Raw genomic sequence first — 17,091 nt, forward strand, 5'->3', positions numbered from 1 at the left:
GTATTCTATCAGGTACAAGTACAAGCAGGCGACCACCGCATCAAGTTCAGCATTGTCAATGTAGTAGCTAGCAGTTTGCATTTGCTATGCCTATTTATTTACCAATGTAAGTAGTATGTACTAAGCTTAGCAATTAGTTTCAGGAATAATGCTAAAGACATGAGATGCTCATATATACCAAACTGTCCATTAATTCTCCCTATTAGTACGTTGACATCATAACCATTCATTTCAACTAATAATCCTGTAATAATGCCTGAAGTTACAACTACTACTTATTATGATGAACTACATACTCCTACATTATTCTTTCTGCAGTGTCTTGGTTCGTCAGGATACCAACATATATAGTTCTCCACTTCTCCGTGCGCAATGCACACCAAACATTCTCTCCAATATGTAGCCTCCCAAAATCATACCGAATCTGAACAACCAAATCTGCATGCGCACCTGTGGTCTTCATTTTATTGCTTGAATTCACCTTTTCTATTATCATACCTTCCCCCAGCCCACCCAAAACGAAACAAAAATTAAATCTTTCAACTGACCTATCAAGGCAATGCTCCAAATCGCCACCAGATTGAGAAACTAAACCTGGCCTCAAATATCAGCGAAGAAGTGGTAGGTGCTAGAATCAAGCATGATAAGCCTTATTGCCGCGACCGCGGCTGCAACAGCCAATCCGCTGAACCCAATTACATTCAGCCAGTGCCAGGATTTCTGGATGGCAGACAACTTATGGCCCTTCACCATCAGGTACATGTGATTTGCAAGAACGAACGTCAGGGGGAATGTGCTGAGGGCGCCCGTCAGGCTCATGAAGTCACCAAGGAACGGGAGCACCGCTGCCACCAGCGTGTTCACCGTCAGGTAGCCTCCTCTGACAAGTACTCTGAACACCATGTTGTGGAATGCAAAAGGACCGCCATGCCCACTTCCGTACTTTGTGTCCAAAAACTCATACATTGGGCTCGCAAATATCTGGGAAATACATGTGTGCATAAAAGTCGAGTTAGTGACCTAACATCGGTAGCTACGTCAGAGATAAACAAGCCACAATGCTACACGAATATTTCAACGAGGTATATGGTACTAAATACTGCAGTTTGGACTAGAAGCACACAAAGAAATTGACTTACGTGTAACGCTATGACGGTCTGAAGAAAGGCCGACATATTTGCAGCGGCTTTTATCCAGACTGGGCCCTTGACGTTGTTCAGTAGATAACTTGATGTTGAGGAACCATAAGCCCAGTAACCCATAAAGGTTACAGCGTAGAGAGGCAACGAGCCAACAGTGAACTGGAACCACAGAGCTTTTTCCATGTTCTTGACCACAGGAGGCCTTATGGTTGCCTGCAGTATATTCAGCACATATGGTGAATGGTGATGTCCTTGCAAATAATAGTACTCGACAATGCTCGCTTGGACTCACTTGAATTTCTGGCAGCATTCCAGTGTTGTAAGCAAACACAAGGTCTGCTACAGCACCTATTGTAGTGAAGACTCGAATTCCGTGTGATCCGGGAATACTATAATCCCTTGCAGGCGCGGCCATTCCTATGAAATATCAGCAATGGAACAGAATATCATAGTAAACATATGTCCACCATCATATATTGGTATAATAAGGTATAATAAACAGAAATGCATATGAAATGATGGTATCAAAGTTGGCAAGGCAGCTTAATATGGTGCCAAGGATAATACCATCTCTCAGTGACAGCACAAACGCTATGACAATATAGATGAGGCTGAAAAGTGTGGAGAACCCCAACCAAACCCTGAGGGCAGATAAATAAGGAATTCCAAAGGCAAAAAGAGCACAGACGAATCCTGATATTGCAATGCAGTAAGGAAGCTTTAGAGCTCCATCATCCCTAAAGAGTGCATATGTTGCCTGCATGCATAGGGGAGATGGCAAATAAGTTTTGGAGGAAAATATTTATATATTTAAATCAAAGTTAACTTCAATGATTTCTCTATGACAACAGATCTAAGTGATTGCTCACACTAATAACATTTTCTTGAGCTACAGTGCCACCTGTGTAAAGCATGTCATCAACAAATGGAATGATCTAATGGAAGGAAAACCAAAAGATGGAATTCCAGAAAAATAAAACTCTAATCTAGACACAGGATCAATAAACAGTAGGGCCAAGCAAATATGGTGGATGGAGTCATTGGAGAGAAGAGTGTTTATGTAAATATAAAAAAAAAACAGGTAGAAACATGCTGTATCTGTGGTTATTTTTGTGAATACCTTCAGAGCTTGCCCAGCTAAGATGATGAAGCCTGTGTTGATCATGAAAAGATTAACGTATTGCAGAGCCCATGTAAGTCCATAAATTTTTCTTCCTGTAGTTGAAAGAATAAGAAAAAAATAAATTCTACTAGGATAGGAGGTAAATTCAAAGAACTTGAGAATAACACAATTTCAATGCAAGTGCTACGCTGAAAATAAAGAAGTTAGTTGCTGAAGTAAACACTACTAACCATATATGTGCCCAGCAAGATCTCTGTATCTGATATGGCGTTTGCCACCAACTTCATGGAGTCGTGCAAGAAGCGCATTAGCATACATGGATATGGCGGCAGCTAGGAGGAGGCCACATGTCCCGGCAATCCAGCCTAAAGGGACCATAACAGAGCCAGAGTATCCTAGCACATATGCGCTGTTGACCCCGGTTATGAGGACGAACCCAACTTGATACCAGGGATCTGAAAATGACGGAATTCTTGCAGGATTTATCCATGCATAATGTTGTAAATTTATCTGAATGCGTTCAGCAATTTACTATGCGCCACATGGTGGCATGTTTCAACTTTGAAATTCAACGAAAGATCAGAAGTTGATTCTTTAGCAGAAGAATTTGATTCATGGACGAGCAGTTGATGGTTGAAGGAAAATAAGGCGATTACATTACATCATCAGTTTGCTTGCTTGCTTGTGATACTCATAAGAGGGTGACAGGCAGGCAGGCATGCGTGCACGCAGTGGTAGATTAGATATAACAAGAAAGAAAGAAAGGAAGGAAGGTAGAAATGGCGGTTCTGCATGTTGCGTACCAACGCTAATCTGGTGGGCCGTATCCTCGGAGAGATCGGGCCTCTCGCCCTTCTCGTCGGCGGCGTCCATGATCTTGGTGGGCAGCAGGAGCGGCGCCCTCTCGTGGTGGCCGTCGTCGAATTGCGGGTCCTCTGTCTCCGGGGTGGTGCACGACGATGATGAGGAAGAAGAAGAAGAAGAAGCGGAGGCAGCCTATAAAAAGGAGGAGGACGAAGCCGCCGCGGCACCAACACGGTGATGCGGTGCCTTCCACAAAAGTAGCATCATTTTCGTAGCGAGGGAAAAAATGACGGACACGTTATTATCGCCATTCGCCAAAGTGGTGAGAACATTGAATGAATGATGGGTGCACCAATCAATCAGTTATCAGGGAATCAAGTGCGATGCGATCTTATTTATGGTGCCTACTAATCGGCTAATATAATATATATATATATATATATATCTCTTATATACTGTATGGCATGTGGAACACAGCACAAAGCAGGCACTGACTGACTGTATCTGTATGTATGTATAATTGGGAGGCCGGCCGGCCGTCCCTCCCTCCGTAGCAGAGTATGACAGGACTAGACTAGTAGCGCACACAGGAGCAAAGAAAGAAAGACAGAGACGATGGGTCAAGTAAGCACTGACTGAATCATGAGGGCTAGCAGCAGCAGCACTCAGCCTCATAACAATCCAGCACAAGCAGTAATTGAATTGATAGGGAAAGGAGTTGAAAAAGGAAGGCAGACTCACGTTGACATCCATTGCTTTGGTTCTCTCAGGGAATCCAATCCAATCTGCTTTCGGGTCCTCTTCCGGTCCAATTGATGATGGTATGGAGGACGAATTTGTTGGAGAACCCCAACTGCAGCGACCGATTCGATTGATTATTCCCTATTTCCCTGGCGCGGCGGCCACTAGCAGCGCGCCCTTTCGCTGCTGACCACGGCGAGCAAAGGCCTCCTCGTCCTCCTCCTCCTCCTCCACCACCACCTCCTCCTGCTGCTAAGATAGTAAGATAATCGGGGGAGGGGACCGGAGGAGGAGTTGGTGGGTGGGAAAGAAATTGCAGCAGCCAAAGGGAGGAAGAAGAGGAGGGGGGATAAATGGCGGCCGCGGGGCCGTGCTGATATTTATTTATTTATATTGTAGAGACTGGCCGACTGGAGGAGGAAGACGAAGCTGAAAGAGCAAGAAGGATGGTAGTTGGTTGCATTGCAACCGATTCTTCTCAACCAAAAAGAAACAAATAAACTGTCACTCTCAGCTCGGCCCGCCTTGGCCTCCTCTCCCGGCCCTGGGATTTCTCATTCCGTTGCGCGATGCGTTTCTTTCCTTCTCTCTATTTTTTTTCCTTTCCTTTGCTTGCCGAATTCCCCAACCACGCACGCACGCAATGCCTACACTCTTCTTTTTGTTTCTTCGTTCCCCGTCTCCTCCGCTGCTCGCTCACTGCCTCTTGGGCCCCGACCACCAAACACCATGTATGTATGTACGCATGTACAGTACGACACAGCAACCATACATATATGCATATCTAGTTTTAGTGTATATATTAATTGTATGTAAATACTCCTATGTAGATAGGTAGATGGATAGACTGATTGACAGCAGACAGGTAGACATCCAGATAAACAGAACCAAAGGCTCATAGTTTTCCTCTCTTCTTTTCTTCTCTGAAGAGAAACGAGCACTACTACTAGTACCTAAAATATCATCAAACAGAAAAGAAAAGAAAAGAAAAGAAAAAAGATATGCTGCAACAGGGATGGCATGGCCGGTACCCCATACAATTCAAGGAGAGAGAGAAAAGATCACGAGGGCCGCCCGGGTCATTTTCTACTCCTTCAGTTTCGTGCATCCATTATTGATGGCTACATACTACTTCCGTTCCGGAAAGACCAAAAGCAAACATTATTGGAGGGATATTTGATTTCCGACGTATTTGCTTTGCAACTGCTGCTGCTTTATGGCTCACCAGATGAGATGAGGCTGCCGTCACCAATTCAATTGGCAAACCATGTATTCCAATGAGGCTGCAATCATCCATGCTGGGATTATTCGATTCACTGTCTTCAGATGCCCACTGCACTACTTGCAAACCAACACCAAAGCATTGCTCAATGCGATTCTGATAACAAGGGCCAAAGCAGCAGCATTGTAAGGTGGGCCTTGCATCTTACATTGTGGAGATACATGACGTACAAAAACTCATCACCATCCAAAAGGTAAGAGAATAGCATCATTTTTATTTTTTTCCCCAACAGAGGCACTCTTGCCTTGTACAATATCATGGCTAACACTTGTCAAAGCACCAATAATTAATGATGGCCACACTCAGCTGACATTACAATATACAGCATTATACATATATCTCTGGTCCACTAATAGCTAGCTCGCAGCATCTGATTCCAAACCATGATTATCATAATTCCTAACTAAAGGCAATCCGGTAACTCACCTACTCTCTAGTGGATGCGAAAATGCCCTTCACAATCAACCTGAAATTCAGATGCGGAGATGACGGAGAAATTTTCCCAGAAAGGAAAAGGAAAGGCAAAAGGCAACCGTGGATTCCATATTCTAGTTTGTAGTTCCTAACTGAAAGCAGCACTAGTATGATATAGTATACCTAATAGTCATAGACTCATATATAGTAGCTCCCATAAAGAGCAAATTATATGATACTCCCAATGCAAAGTCAATGTCGAAAGCAGCCCTTATTTTTGGCCTCTATCCAGAAATATGGAATGCAGGTCACTTGCTCCAAGTTGATTTTTGCTCCACTATGTTGGCAACTTGAAGGGGACCTACATCATCAAATCAAGCTTGGAGTTGGAGTATCCGTCTATGGGAGGAGGAATTACTGCAGAAGAAGGACCTAGCTTGAACAGAAGAAATATGCACATGCATCAGGTTTCAATGTTCCATCCAGCAGGAGGGAAAAGAATTCCGAATCTGTCGTCACATAACCCCAGCATAGGATATGTAGTGGAGAAGTGCTATTACCTTCCTGAGCAAGTATGAATGTATATGATACAAAGGTCATGTCGAGTTTCGTCCAATTTCTGGTGAGCATTAGTAACGAGCAAAAAAGAAAAATGCTCATGTTTGTCCCCTAGAGCTGAGAATCAAAAAACAACTACACAAGCACACTGGCTAAGCAGCATCAGTGCAAGAAAGGAAATACAGTGGTAGCAGTGGTGTTACAACTTGAATAGGAACCGTCTAGCTGAAACAGGAGGAGCTTCTAACTAAACTAACTTGATTTGGGTGGAAAGCGCGGAGCTTGCGTTGTTGTGCTTGATGGCAAAATCTGCAGTTTCCACCGCGGTCTGGTTGATTATGGTACTACAGTAGTAATTACAAGACAATTGCAAAGGCAGCAGCGACCTGAATTGAACTGTGAACAAAACGAAGCAACAAGGTAAGAGCTGGTACTTGGGGACGAGGACGAGAAGGAGCATCATCTACTTGTCAGCCGCGCCGGACGGCGGATGGCCATCGTCGGCGGCGGTGGCAGCGTCGTCCTTGACTCCGACGAGCACAATCTTCTGGTAGACGACGTCGGAGGTGTGCATGGGATACTCCACCGGCGCGACGGGTCGGCGCGCCGCCACGGAGTACCAGAGGAAGAGCACGAAGAATGTGACCATGGCGCCGCACGCGGCCGCGAACAGCAGGAACACGGCGGCGCTGTAGCGGCGCTCTGGTGGCGGCGGCGGCGTGGTGAGCAGGTCGGTGGGGTTGAGCGGCTGGGAGTGCAACCGATAGGGAGCGGCGTGGAAGGCCCAGCTGAATAAGGTGCAGTTGCCGGAGGGCGTCCGGAAGCCGGCGAGGACGGGGGCCCTCCGGAGGACGGGGGACAGATCGAGTGGGCAGGAGAGCAGCGGCGGGGTCGGGTGGTTGTGGGTGCGGATGCGCGTGGCCGAGAGGCGGACGTGGAGCATGGCGGAGGTGGCGTTGTAGTCTATCCAGGCGTGGAGGCTCCGAGTCCGGTTCCGGTCCCGGGCAGGGAAATAGTGGGCCTGGCGCTGTATGGCGGCGCGGCCGGCGAGGTCGACGCGGACGTGGCGCGCGGAGAAGACGACGGCGAGGGCGGGGGGCGAGCGGGAGGCCGCGGAGGGCGTGAGGAAGAAGGCGAGGGACGAAGCGGCAGAGGGCGGGAGGGCGAAGGCGAAGTAGGTGGAGAAGGCGAGGCCTCCGGCGGCGGAGGAGAAGACGATGGGGGCCCTGTACTGGACGCGTGCGCCCGGGGAGGGCATGGAGACTTGTGCGGCGGTGGCATTGGCGCCGCCGGAGAGAGCGAGCTGGCCGGCGGCGGCGGCGCGGAAGAAGTCGAGGGAGAAGGAAGAAGAGGCGGCGGCGGGAGCTGGAGCTGGTGCTACCAGGAGGAGGAAGAGGAGGAAGGGGAGAAGCGGCGGCGGCGACGGCGACGGCATCTCACTCACCACCCTTTGAGCAGTGCAGTGCAATGCAATGCTCCGGACTAGCACCAAAATCTCGCGCTTCTTGTTGTTCTTGAGACTATTACTAGTTCTTGATTGATTTGCAGATTTGATGGAGATGGGTAGGAAGAAGAAGAGGAGGCGGGTGGTGTGGTGCTCACTTCCATCGCTCGTGCAGTGGAGTGTGGGCCAGACCAACTGCTTTTGCCTCTCCTGTTTTTTTTTTATTTGACTGAAGAATTAACCCCGCTTGAATTGAAAAATGAAAAATAAAAGAAATAACCGAGCTCCTTCCTAAGCTAGATTGATGGATGGATTGATTGATCATTATCCTCCACTAACACAAATAAAGGCGGGATCATCAAATCAAAGAAAGAAAACTAGCAAAGCTAAAAGAAAAGGCGTGCTGTGCTGTCGCCTGGCGGGTCGGGGTGCCTCGTGCCTGCGCTGCGCACTACTCCTAGTTGTTTCCTGGTTACTTTACTTTTACCCGCGCACGCGCTGCTGTTACTACTGTTACTAGTAGGTTGTTTCTTTCCTTGTCTCCTCCTGGCACGCTAGCGCTCTCGTGCTTCATTCAGTTTGCCACAGCCAAGCTTCTACCAATTCTTTCCATAGAAAATACAAGAGAAGAGAAAAGGGAAGATAAAATTCCACTTTTTTTATTTTGCATCTGCGCACCTTTTCCTTTTGCATTTGCATAACGAAGCTGAGTTCAGTGGTGGGGGAGGTATCTTCCCGCCACGTCAGCTCTCACCCTTACTCTCGCCCTACTCTCACCTCACCTCTCCAATACATAATACATAGGCTATAGTGCTAACTCTCACTTCTCTCTCCTCTACGTCAGCTTTTCTTTTCCAAATTTAATTATTTCAACCTCCGCGTGGATCAATAGAAACGCGCCACGTCACTCCCGTCCCACCCCTCTCGCCCGACGCCAGCGCGCCGCCTCGCTCCCGCCCGCCTCCCGCTTGCCAACGCGGGCGCGAGCGGGGTGATAGCGCCCGCTCCCGCCCGGCGGGATGGATCCCGCCCTCTCTCTCCCTCCCGCCCGCCTCCAGCCCGCCTCTCGCGTGAGCCGCGCCGATAGGGGGCGGTACCGGGCCCGATTGGCACCAGCCTGAGTACACCAAACTTAGGAAATGATTTTTTTTTTGAGACAAGGATGGACGCGTGACCACCCTAGGAAATAATGCTTTGTTCCTCCTGTGGGCCGTATTCTTCAGAGTACTATATGGGTGCTGCCGACTCTCCACAACTTTTGTGGCCTGTGGTCTGGGCCGCACGCAGCAGCCCAGACCAGCCTTGTTCCTCCTGTGGGCCGTATTCTTTCAGGGCCGCAAGCACTTCCAGCCCAACAGTCCACCCCACCCTTGTTGCTTGGCGCGGGGCGCGCGCGGGAGGGGGAGGCTTGGCGTTGGCGGTGGTTGTTTTTTCCTTCCCGCGCGCGCGCTCGTCTTTTTCTTCTTTCCCAGTTAGTTTCCCCTTCCCTCCCTCCCTCCCGCCTTGGTTCGTTTTTCCCTCCACAAATCCAATCCATCTGAGATCCCACCCGCCATTACCCCGCCACGCCAGATCCAATCGAATTGGAGGAGACGGCCGAGAGCAGCGCAGGCGGAGCAGATCTCCGCCTCCGCCTCCCACATCAGCCAAGCTGCTGGCCATGGCGCCGCCCAAGCCCACCACTCCTGACGCCGCCACCAAGCCCAAGAAGAAGGTCACTGCCGCGCAGGTCGCCTTCCTCGTCGACCGCTACCTCGTCGACAACGGCTTCCACGCCGCGCTCGCCGCCTTCCGCTCCGACGCCGCCCACCTCTTCAGCCCCAACCGCGCCAAGCCACCGCCCAAGGGCCTCCTCCCGCTCGCCGACATCCTCCACGACTACATCGCCCTCAAGGAGGGCCGCGTCGCCATCGACTCCGCGATGCACGCCATGCACTCCCTCGTCTCCAACTACTACGCCTCCTCCTCCTCGCCGCCGCCGCCTCCCATCACTCCTGCGATGATGATGATGATGCCTCCCCTGCCTCCCGCCGCAAACACCTCCCAGCCATCCTCGCCTCCACTCGTCCCGCCGCTCTTCGTCGCCTCGTCTTCGTCTCCTCCGCAGCCCCAAGGTAATCAATTGCAACGCCCTCCACCTGTTCGACCTATTGCCTCCTGCCTCGTGCTTTCTTTCTAGCATTGTTTCTTGTATTTTGCTGCAACCTTAACCACCCGTCCCTGCTGCTGCAGGCACCGCCGGATATGCTTCACCTGTCGTACATCACTACGCTCATGCATCCACCGCGCTTCTTGTCCACAACTCCTCAGACATGCCCACCAAAAAGAGGAAGCATTCCAAGTCTGCAGGGAAGACTACTACAGCCTCCAAGAAATCCTGCACTACGACCCATCCAACTTCAGCTGAACATTCTGCCATGGCAAAGCTTCCTGTCCAGACTTCCTCTGTTGCAAAGAGCTTATTCAGGCCACTTCAGCCTCAACTCCACACTTCTCCCTGTACACCGCCACAAAGCCATGTCATACAAGATCAGGATCAGCCCGCTGCTTGTACAACTCAAAGGCCATTCCCTGTGGCGGCAAGTGCTCATACCCAGCAGGACATTGCCTCCTCCCAGTGCTCCATAGTTTCTTCCAAGACTCTCATCGTCAGCCCGCTCAAAGGGGGCACCTATTATGCTGTTGAGAGGAGTTACCATGTCAGCTCCCCCTTGAAATCCACCACCCACAAGTCAACCAAGAGGGAACATGTCAAAGGAAAGCTAAACTTTGATGCTACTGATTCAAGGCCAGGTCCAAGCGAGCAGCTGATTTGTGACAAGGCCTCTACCTCTTCTGACGAAGACAAGCAAGATGACTTTGACATTGATTTCACTAATCTTGATATATTTGATGGTGATTTTTCGTTTTCTGAGCTTCTGCTTGACCTTGACCTTGACACTGAAGGTGTTCATTGCCAGAATCCTTCTACAGGTGCTGAAGTTCAAAGGTATTACATAGTTCATTTTGTTTGTTTGTTTGACAACTTTCAATTTCTAGTCTTTGCAAAGCTGCGCATGTTAAGATGTTTTCTTTCTGCATACAGACTAGAGCCTGTTCCCAAGAGTGGTTATGTGATAGCAGATCCTGGTTTACCTGATTCAGTGAAGGCAGTGGCTGCAGATTCCACTGAAGATTTCGATTTGCAAGGTTTTCACCTAGCTCTAATAAGATCCTCCAATGTCTAGCTTCCTTTTTTTTTTCTTTGCCCCTTATAACAGTCATTATTTTTGCCCCTCAAACAACTATACTGATTGATACCTTCTTCAGCAGGAACGACATCTGTCACTTCTGTAAGGGCTATTACTAAGAGGATAAAGATCGTCAGCCCTGGTATGTATTCTTACGGTTCCACTTGTCATGCTCGTGTACATGCATATTCAGCGATCAACAGAGTAAGAACCTTCTAACGTGCTGTACTTGGTTATTTCTTTGCAGTGAAGGGCCGCACAGCTTCTTAGAGCAGCGGATGAAATTTCACATCACCAAGTCAAACGCGACTGTATGTAGCCGCATGACTGACTAACTTTATCTAGATGGCCCGCCTGACAATCCATTACAGTTTGTTGTAGTAGTGACCAACTGAACTGCGCTGAGGGCATTTTCAGCTTCCTGTAGCATGCTAGTAATGTTATGATGTAGTTTCTTGTATCTGTTAGCACTGTGTTCTCATGTAAATGCTAATATGGCATTACTAATTCTAATGTTAATGTTTTGTTTCTGTCAGAAGTTTGGCATTCAGATTTTAATTGCATTTTGACTAGCTAGCTGTTCGGCCCGTTTCTTGCTATTTCAATTATGTTCGTCCCCTTAGCATTATTACGCCCCAACTGAAGTGCCTTGGAGAATCTGTAAACAAAATGAGCAAAAAAATATGAATAGTGGGAAATTCTTTTTGAGGAGGGCTGAAGAATGAATCAGGTCGTGGAGCTTGTGCCGTCTTGGTTTCCTTGTTCCTCCTGATTAGCACCGAGGGTAGTCCGGTGGCGGTGGCGGGAGAACGGCGTCGGGGGTGGGGCCGTCATCCACCTCGAAGGCCATGGCCAAGCCGAAGGGCAGATGTGCATCCAGGTGGCAGTGCATGATCCACATGCCAGGGTTGTCGGCGGTGAAGCGGATGGCCGCCCATCCGCCGGCCGGGACGGCGACGGTGTTGCGCTGGTGCGGGTTGATGAGGTTGTAGGTGCGCACATGCCGGTGCGCGTTGAAGTTGCCGGCGCCCTGCGCCAGCACGTAGAAGTTGAAGCCGTGGAGGTGCAGCGGGTGGTTCTCGGCGCCCAGGATGGCGGTGTTCTGCAGCACCACCTCCACCGTCTCCTTGTACCGCAGCGCCTTCACCTTGGTCCCCTTGGACGTGGCCATCACCGCCCTGTCGGCGCTCGCCGCCTCGCTGGTGAAGTCGAACATGACCGGCGGCCGGTCGGGGAAGTCGCGCGTGTACACGCCTTCCGGGGCTCCCCGCATGCGCGCCTCCAGCAGCGACATCGCCGTCGGGAACTGGAAGGACACGTTGTTCATGCTGCCCGCCACGGAGCCTAGCGTCCGGTTGCACAGCGTCTGCGCCGGCGCGCACGGCGTGACGCCCAGGCCGAAGGTCACCAGCATCCGCGTGTCCACGTGGAGCGGCACCGTTGGCGTGCCGTCCTGCAGCAGTCCGGTGAGGCTCGCGTAGAAGCCCTGCGCGGTGGCGCTGTCGTTGAACACCGGCATGCTGGGCATCATCACCGGCGGCGGCGGCGTCTCTAATGAAGGAGGCTGTCGTCGTCGTTGGTAGGTGACGAGGGCCGTGGTGGTGGCGCTGTAGGTGGCGTTGGCGAGGCTCTGGTACACCTGTGCCGCCATGTAGTAGCGGCCCGGGTGGGCGTCGGCGCGCATGAGCGCGTCCACCGTCTGTCCCGGCGCGATGACGATGACGTCGGTGTCGTAGGGGTCGGTGTAGCAGGCGTCGGCTGCGACGACGGTGAAGGAGTGGCCGGCGACCTTGAAAAAGAGCTGGTAGTTGAGAGCGGCGTTGATGATGCGGAGCAGGTAGGTCCTGCCGCGCTCCACGGTGAGCTGGTAGCCGCCCATGAGGCCGTTGATGGTCAGCGCGACGGAGTTGTTGGGCGCGCCGCCGGCGAGGAGGGCCTGCCTCTCGATGTCGACGACGCTGGCGTTCCACCACTCGCCGAGCAGGATGGTGGCCTCGCGGTGGGGCATGGGGAAGGGGTACCTGGCCCCCGGCGCCGGGCGGAGGAGCAGCGCGCCGTAGACGGTGGCGCGGAGGAAGGAGACGTGGGCGTGCCACCAGAGCGTGCCCTCCTGGCCGGTGACGTTGAAGCGGTACGTGTAGCGGCCGCCGGCGGGGCGGATGGGGCACTGCGACACCATGTTGGGGCCGTCCGCCCAGCTGGAGAGGCGCTGCAGGATGCCGTGCCAGTGGATGGTGATGTTGTAGGGGGAGAGGTTGACGACGTGCACGACGACGGTGTCGCCGTCGCGGGCCTCGATCTTGGGGCCCGGGAACTGGCCGTTCACCGCCGTGATCACCTGGCTCTGGCCCAGCCGCTCCACGGTCAGGTTGCCCACCTGACGACGTACGGGCCGGGTATATAGCAGCAGGCGGTGATCAATCAGTTGGTTGCAATACACGTAATGATCCTACATGCGCTTGTAGCTACTTCTACATGTGTATCTTATGATGTAGAACGTATCTGACCCAACGAAAGATACGTACAAGGTGTATGTGTATATAATTTAAGTATGTAATCTTACATGGAGTATATGGACATACTTATTTTTATTTTTATATACTAGTACTGATGTATAATCATGATATATTTAAAAAATAGCGATGCTTTTGAAATTTTTTTATATATCCCTTATCCTTTTGAAGTATCTTAGAATTAGTATATGAACATGTTCAAAGTGATAAATGAGTACGTGAATATACGCACGGTGGTATACTGATAGTGAGATTAGCTGCAAGCGAGTGTAGATAAAATTTATCTATAGAGAGAGAGCGCGCGCAAAGGAGATCGAAGAGAAATTACGTACATGGAAGGTGTGCTCAACGACGGCTGCGTCAGCCAACAACAGGTATCTGATCAGCAAAAAGAAGCACAAGGCGAATGCGAGATGGAAGAACAAGAATGGCCGAGCCATGTTGTTGATTCCAGCCACTACAATTGGCCTGGCTTACTTCGATCTCCTGGCGACGATGACGATCTTCCTTGGATGTATTGCATCCATGCTGAAGCTCTGATCTATATATATAGCTACCCAGCTAGCTGCTGGTCGCCAGGTCTCACTATCAGCTCGTGCCTGTGATGTTTGCAAACTTAATTTGCAACCATTATATTCCATCACAAGCTAAGATTATAGATATATTAAACCCCATCATGCTGTTACAGCAGCAGCAGGGGCTGCACGCAGTAGTATCAGGTAGGTAGCTAGTCTGCTTGGAGTTGAACGACAGTTGTTGGATCAATGGCATGGGCATCTATCTATCTCCCTTGCATTATTTTGGTAGCTTCTCCAACTTAATTACATACATATCTGCTGGTAGCTAGTTTACATGCATATTGACTAGCCAATAGTAAAAAGTAGTATGATAGCTGATCACATTGGAGTCGTTTGCATTTTCAGATCGAAAGAGAGGAGGCAGCTGATGATGCATGCGTTAATTAGCCAGTTGTTTTATTTCCCAATTCATTTCATACGCAAACGCCTGCAACCCCCATTCACACGGCACCCACTAACTAACTGTAGTAGTTGGTGTTGCCGTGTTTAGTTAACACAAGCAAATGAAACGCAAGCAAGATATATAGGTCTTGTTTATTAGAACGTACGGTTTGGTCTCTGCTGCCAAGCTTCGTTCTAGCTGCATGCCTTCACAGGGACTACGTACTGTTATATATTCTTGCCAAAATAGAGAGAGAAAAGGCGTACGGTTAGGGTAATAATCCAAAATTTAGTAGGTTAGTTAGGGTTTGCCCAACTAGCCCTACCAATTGACGACGACCATTCGCCATCTTCAATTTCAGAACCTATCATTGATCGATTATATATATAATAATAACATAATCTAGTCATGCATCTTCTCACATGCTGTGCAGTTAGCTAGGCAGGCAGCAGGTTAATACATACAGTATACATACGGTGCTAATGACTATAGATCATCATGGACACTAACTAAAGAGCAACGTGGAGAAGCATCGTACGTGTGTTCTTCTATCTATCTCGGATCGTCTGGTGAGCCAACACCTATACTGACCACACACACACCTGCACACACACACACACACACACATGCCACTGCTGAGACGACACTAGAGCTAGCAGCTATTTTCTAATAGTCTGTAACGTCCGATTTCATTTTCTATTCTACTAGCTGCTTTCTTAGAAGCATGCACTAGCAAGCAATTAACTAAATAGAAATCATTCACAATAAACATACACTACTACACTTCTATAAAAACGAATTCTGAAGACATAACGCTCTGCCTTTCCAGGCGGCTTGTGGAAGGCTTTTCCACATGTGGGCTAATTATCCCGGGTGGATTTATTAAGGAGCCGCCTATGGTAGTAATGCTTGTATCTAGATATTTTTATAGCACTTCATGACTTGCTCATCTCGAACTACGGTTTGATATCAACTAATAATGTATCATCAATAGAGCTATTGGCGATATTTTTGTGGATCGTTGGAGGTCCACAATCATCCTCACAAGCTGAAGACCATTTTACACGGTCACTCTGAATAGTTCACACCAAGTTTCATGAAGTATTGAATTATTTGCGCAAGTTAGTAAAGGATAATATCAAGCCAAGAGATCCTAATTTCTCTATTGAGCATGAAAAGATCAAAGAGAACCGTTTCTAGCCTCATTTCAAAGGTGTGATTGGAGCTATTGATGGTTCACATGTTTCAGTAACAGTGCCTGCAGAGGAAGTGGTCAACCGCATATGTCGACATGAGTTTACATCTCATAACGTGCTAGCTGTTTGTGATTTTGACATGAGATTTATCTTTGTGGTTTCTGGTTGGCGGTTGGCCGGGTTCTGCACATGACACACGGATCCTAATCATGCTTTAGCAAATTTTCCTTTATTTCCCGTGCCTCCTAAAAGTATATATATTTTGTTACTATCAATACTTCTATTGTTATTTGCGATTTGGTTTTATATGTAAATATTACCTCATGGACTCCGATTATCCAAACCGACTAGGATATCTTGCCCCTTTTAAAGGAGGCACATGTCATATACTAGAGTTTCGACTTCGTAATGGGTCTGCACCGGAAGGGAAGTACAAGGCGTTCAATTTCTTGCATTCATCTCTTCGAAATATCAATGAGCGGTCTTTCAGAGTCTCAAAGTAGAAGTGACGTATTTCGAAGGGCATTCCAAGTTTTTCTACTCGTACTCGGAAGCATATAATTCTAGCTTGTATGGTATTGCATAATTTTATTCGTGACAACCATTTGCAAGATAGGAAGTTTGATAAATGTGATGCTGATGAGGAGTACCTGCTACAACAACCATCTGCCACAGCATAAACGCAAGGAGACGACAATGAAGATGGAGAGAATGATGAAACCATGAATAGCATTCGCAGTAGGATAGCATAAACGCAAGCTGATGCTTTGTAGTGCGAGAGGGAGATAGTTACGTAAGGAAGGACATCGTTATGTATGTATGTGTGTGTCTATATATATATATATATGAACCATATGTCATTTTGTAGCCTTGCTATCATTGTATTTAAGATTTCCTTCCTAAACTGGTAATTTGCATACGAATTAGTAAACAAAACGATGATTTACAATTAATTTGAATATCAACAGCCCCTCAGCACTTCAGGGCATTACATTCATTTTCCAGCAAATCTTTCACAATCGTTTCAGCCAAACGGCTTTCAGTTTTCTCATAGCTCACATTAGCTTTTTCCCCGGCTCACAGCATACAACAATTTTTTCTTACAGCCGCAGCCCAACCAAACAGACCCTGTCTTCCCACCTTAACTATTTAGAGAGCATCTAATCAATACCAATTGTAAAAATAATATAAGAAGATAGATTTTGATTTAGAATTCCTTGGAGGAGTTGCTTTTCTACCGTAATAATACCATACCCTAAGCGTTTTCGTGAAGCTTAATAACTTTATAAGCTTACTTAGGACTTTGTAGACATAGATCTAGAGAGATAGATAGACTCATATAGGTGCAGGAAAGCAAGTGGAGCAGGAGCTTGCACCTTATGAGACAAGAGCTAGATAGACTCATAGGATTCATGGTATAATAGAAAAGATCATTTGAAGTTATGAACTTATTTACCAATCTATCCACATCCATGCACTCGCGAGCTGCGACATGTGTCCAAATCCTGCGATGCTTGCCTACCCCGCGCAATGCTGTTGCACGCTTGAGGGATATTACGGACCCTCAAAAATTTTGTTCCTAAGCTAATTACGGGTTAGCTCTCCCGCCGCTCAGCCTAATCAGACTGATGGTCCACCAGTAGGAGAGGCACCGACGGCCTAATACCAAGCGCAGACGAAGAAC

At 48.6% G+C, this 17,091-nt stretch overlaps 4 protein-coding genes across 8 annotated transcripts; 1 reads left to right on the forward strand and 3 right to left on the reverse strand.

Annotated features, from left to right (window-relative positions):
• Positions 1–173: 173 nt before the first annotated feature.
• On the reverse strand, positions 174–4,231 carry LOC112880708 (probable proline transporter 2). Of its 2 annotated transcripts, XM_025945451.1 has the most exons (8): positions 3,811–4,231; positions 3,069–3,261; positions 2,496–2,720; positions 2,263–2,357; positions 1,710–1,899; positions 1,435–1,559; positions 1,140–1,355; positions 174–981 (listed from the first exon to the last, which is right to left on the reverse strand). In XM_025945451.1, exons 1-8 carry the CDS (start codon positions 3,820–3,822, stop codon positions 601–603), a joined length of 1,437 nt encoding a protein of 478 aa, XP_025801236.1. In that variant the 5' UTR covers positions 3,823–4,231; the 3' UTR covers positions 174–600. The 2 variants fall into 2 exon arrangements, with proteins under 2 accessions (XP_025801236.1, XP_025801237.1); XM_025945452.1 differs by lacking the exon at positions 3,069–3,261.
• A 1,069-nt stretch (positions 4,232–5,300) lies between these two features.
• Positions 5,301–7,667, reverse strand: LOC112881907 (probable L-type lectin-domain containing receptor kinase S.7). 3 transcript variants are annotated; one of them, XM_025946828.1, is made up of 2 exons: positions 6,499–7,667; positions 5,301–5,867 (listed from the first exon to the last, which is right to left on the reverse strand). In XM_025946828.1, exon 1 carries the CDS (start codon positions 7,497–7,499, stop codon positions 6,528–6,530), a length of 972 nt encoding a protein of 323 aa, XP_025802613.1. In that variant the 5' UTR covers positions 7,500–7,667; the 3' UTR covers positions 5,301–5,867; positions 6,499–6,527. The 3 variants fall into 3 exon arrangements, with proteins under 3 accessions (XP_025802613.1, XP_025802615.1, XP_025802616.1); XM_025946830.1 differs by lacking the exon at positions 5,301–5,867 and adding an exon at positions 5,884–5,938; XM_025946831.1 differs by lacking the exon at positions 5,301–5,867 and adding an exon at positions 5,922–5,942.
• A 1,345-nt stretch (positions 7,668–9,012) lies between these two features.
• On the forward strand, positions 9,013–11,310 carry LOC112879788 (uncharacterized protein PB18E9.04c-like). 2 transcript variants are annotated; one of them, XM_025944192.1, is made up of 5 exons: positions 9,013–9,622; positions 9,741–10,497; positions 10,594–10,697; positions 10,818–10,880; positions 10,986–11,310. In XM_025944192.1, the coding sequence occupies exons 1-5, from the start codon at positions 9,169–9,171 to the stop codon at positions 11,006–11,008; spliced, it is 1,401 nt and encodes a 466-aa protein (XP_025799977.1). In that variant the 5' UTR covers positions 9,013–9,168; the 3' UTR covers positions 11,009–11,310. The 2 variants fall into 2 exon arrangements, with proteins under 2 accessions (XP_025799977.1, XP_025799978.1); XM_025944193.1 differs by having other exon boundaries at positions 10,821–10,880.
• On the reverse strand, positions 10,865–13,750 carry LOC112879787 (laccase-14-like). Its single transcript, XM_025944191.1, has 2 exons — positions 13,584–13,750; positions 10,865–13,115 (listed from the first exon to the last, which is right to left on the reverse strand). The coding sequence occupies exons 1-2, from the start codon at positions 13,689–13,691 to the stop codon at positions 11,511–11,513; spliced, it is 1,713 nt and encodes a 570-aa protein (XP_025799976.1). The 5' UTR covers positions 13,692–13,750; the 3' UTR covers positions 10,865–11,510.
• Positions 13,751–17,091: the final 3,341 nt, after the last annotated feature.

Source organism: Panicum hallii, chromosome 2, assembly GCF_002211085.1.
Source record: "Panicum hallii strain FIL2 chromosome 2, PHallii_v3.1, whole genome shotgun sequence".
Lineage (NCBI taxonomy): Eukaryota > Viridiplantae > Streptophyta > Magnoliopsida > Poales > Poaceae > Panicum > Panicum hallii.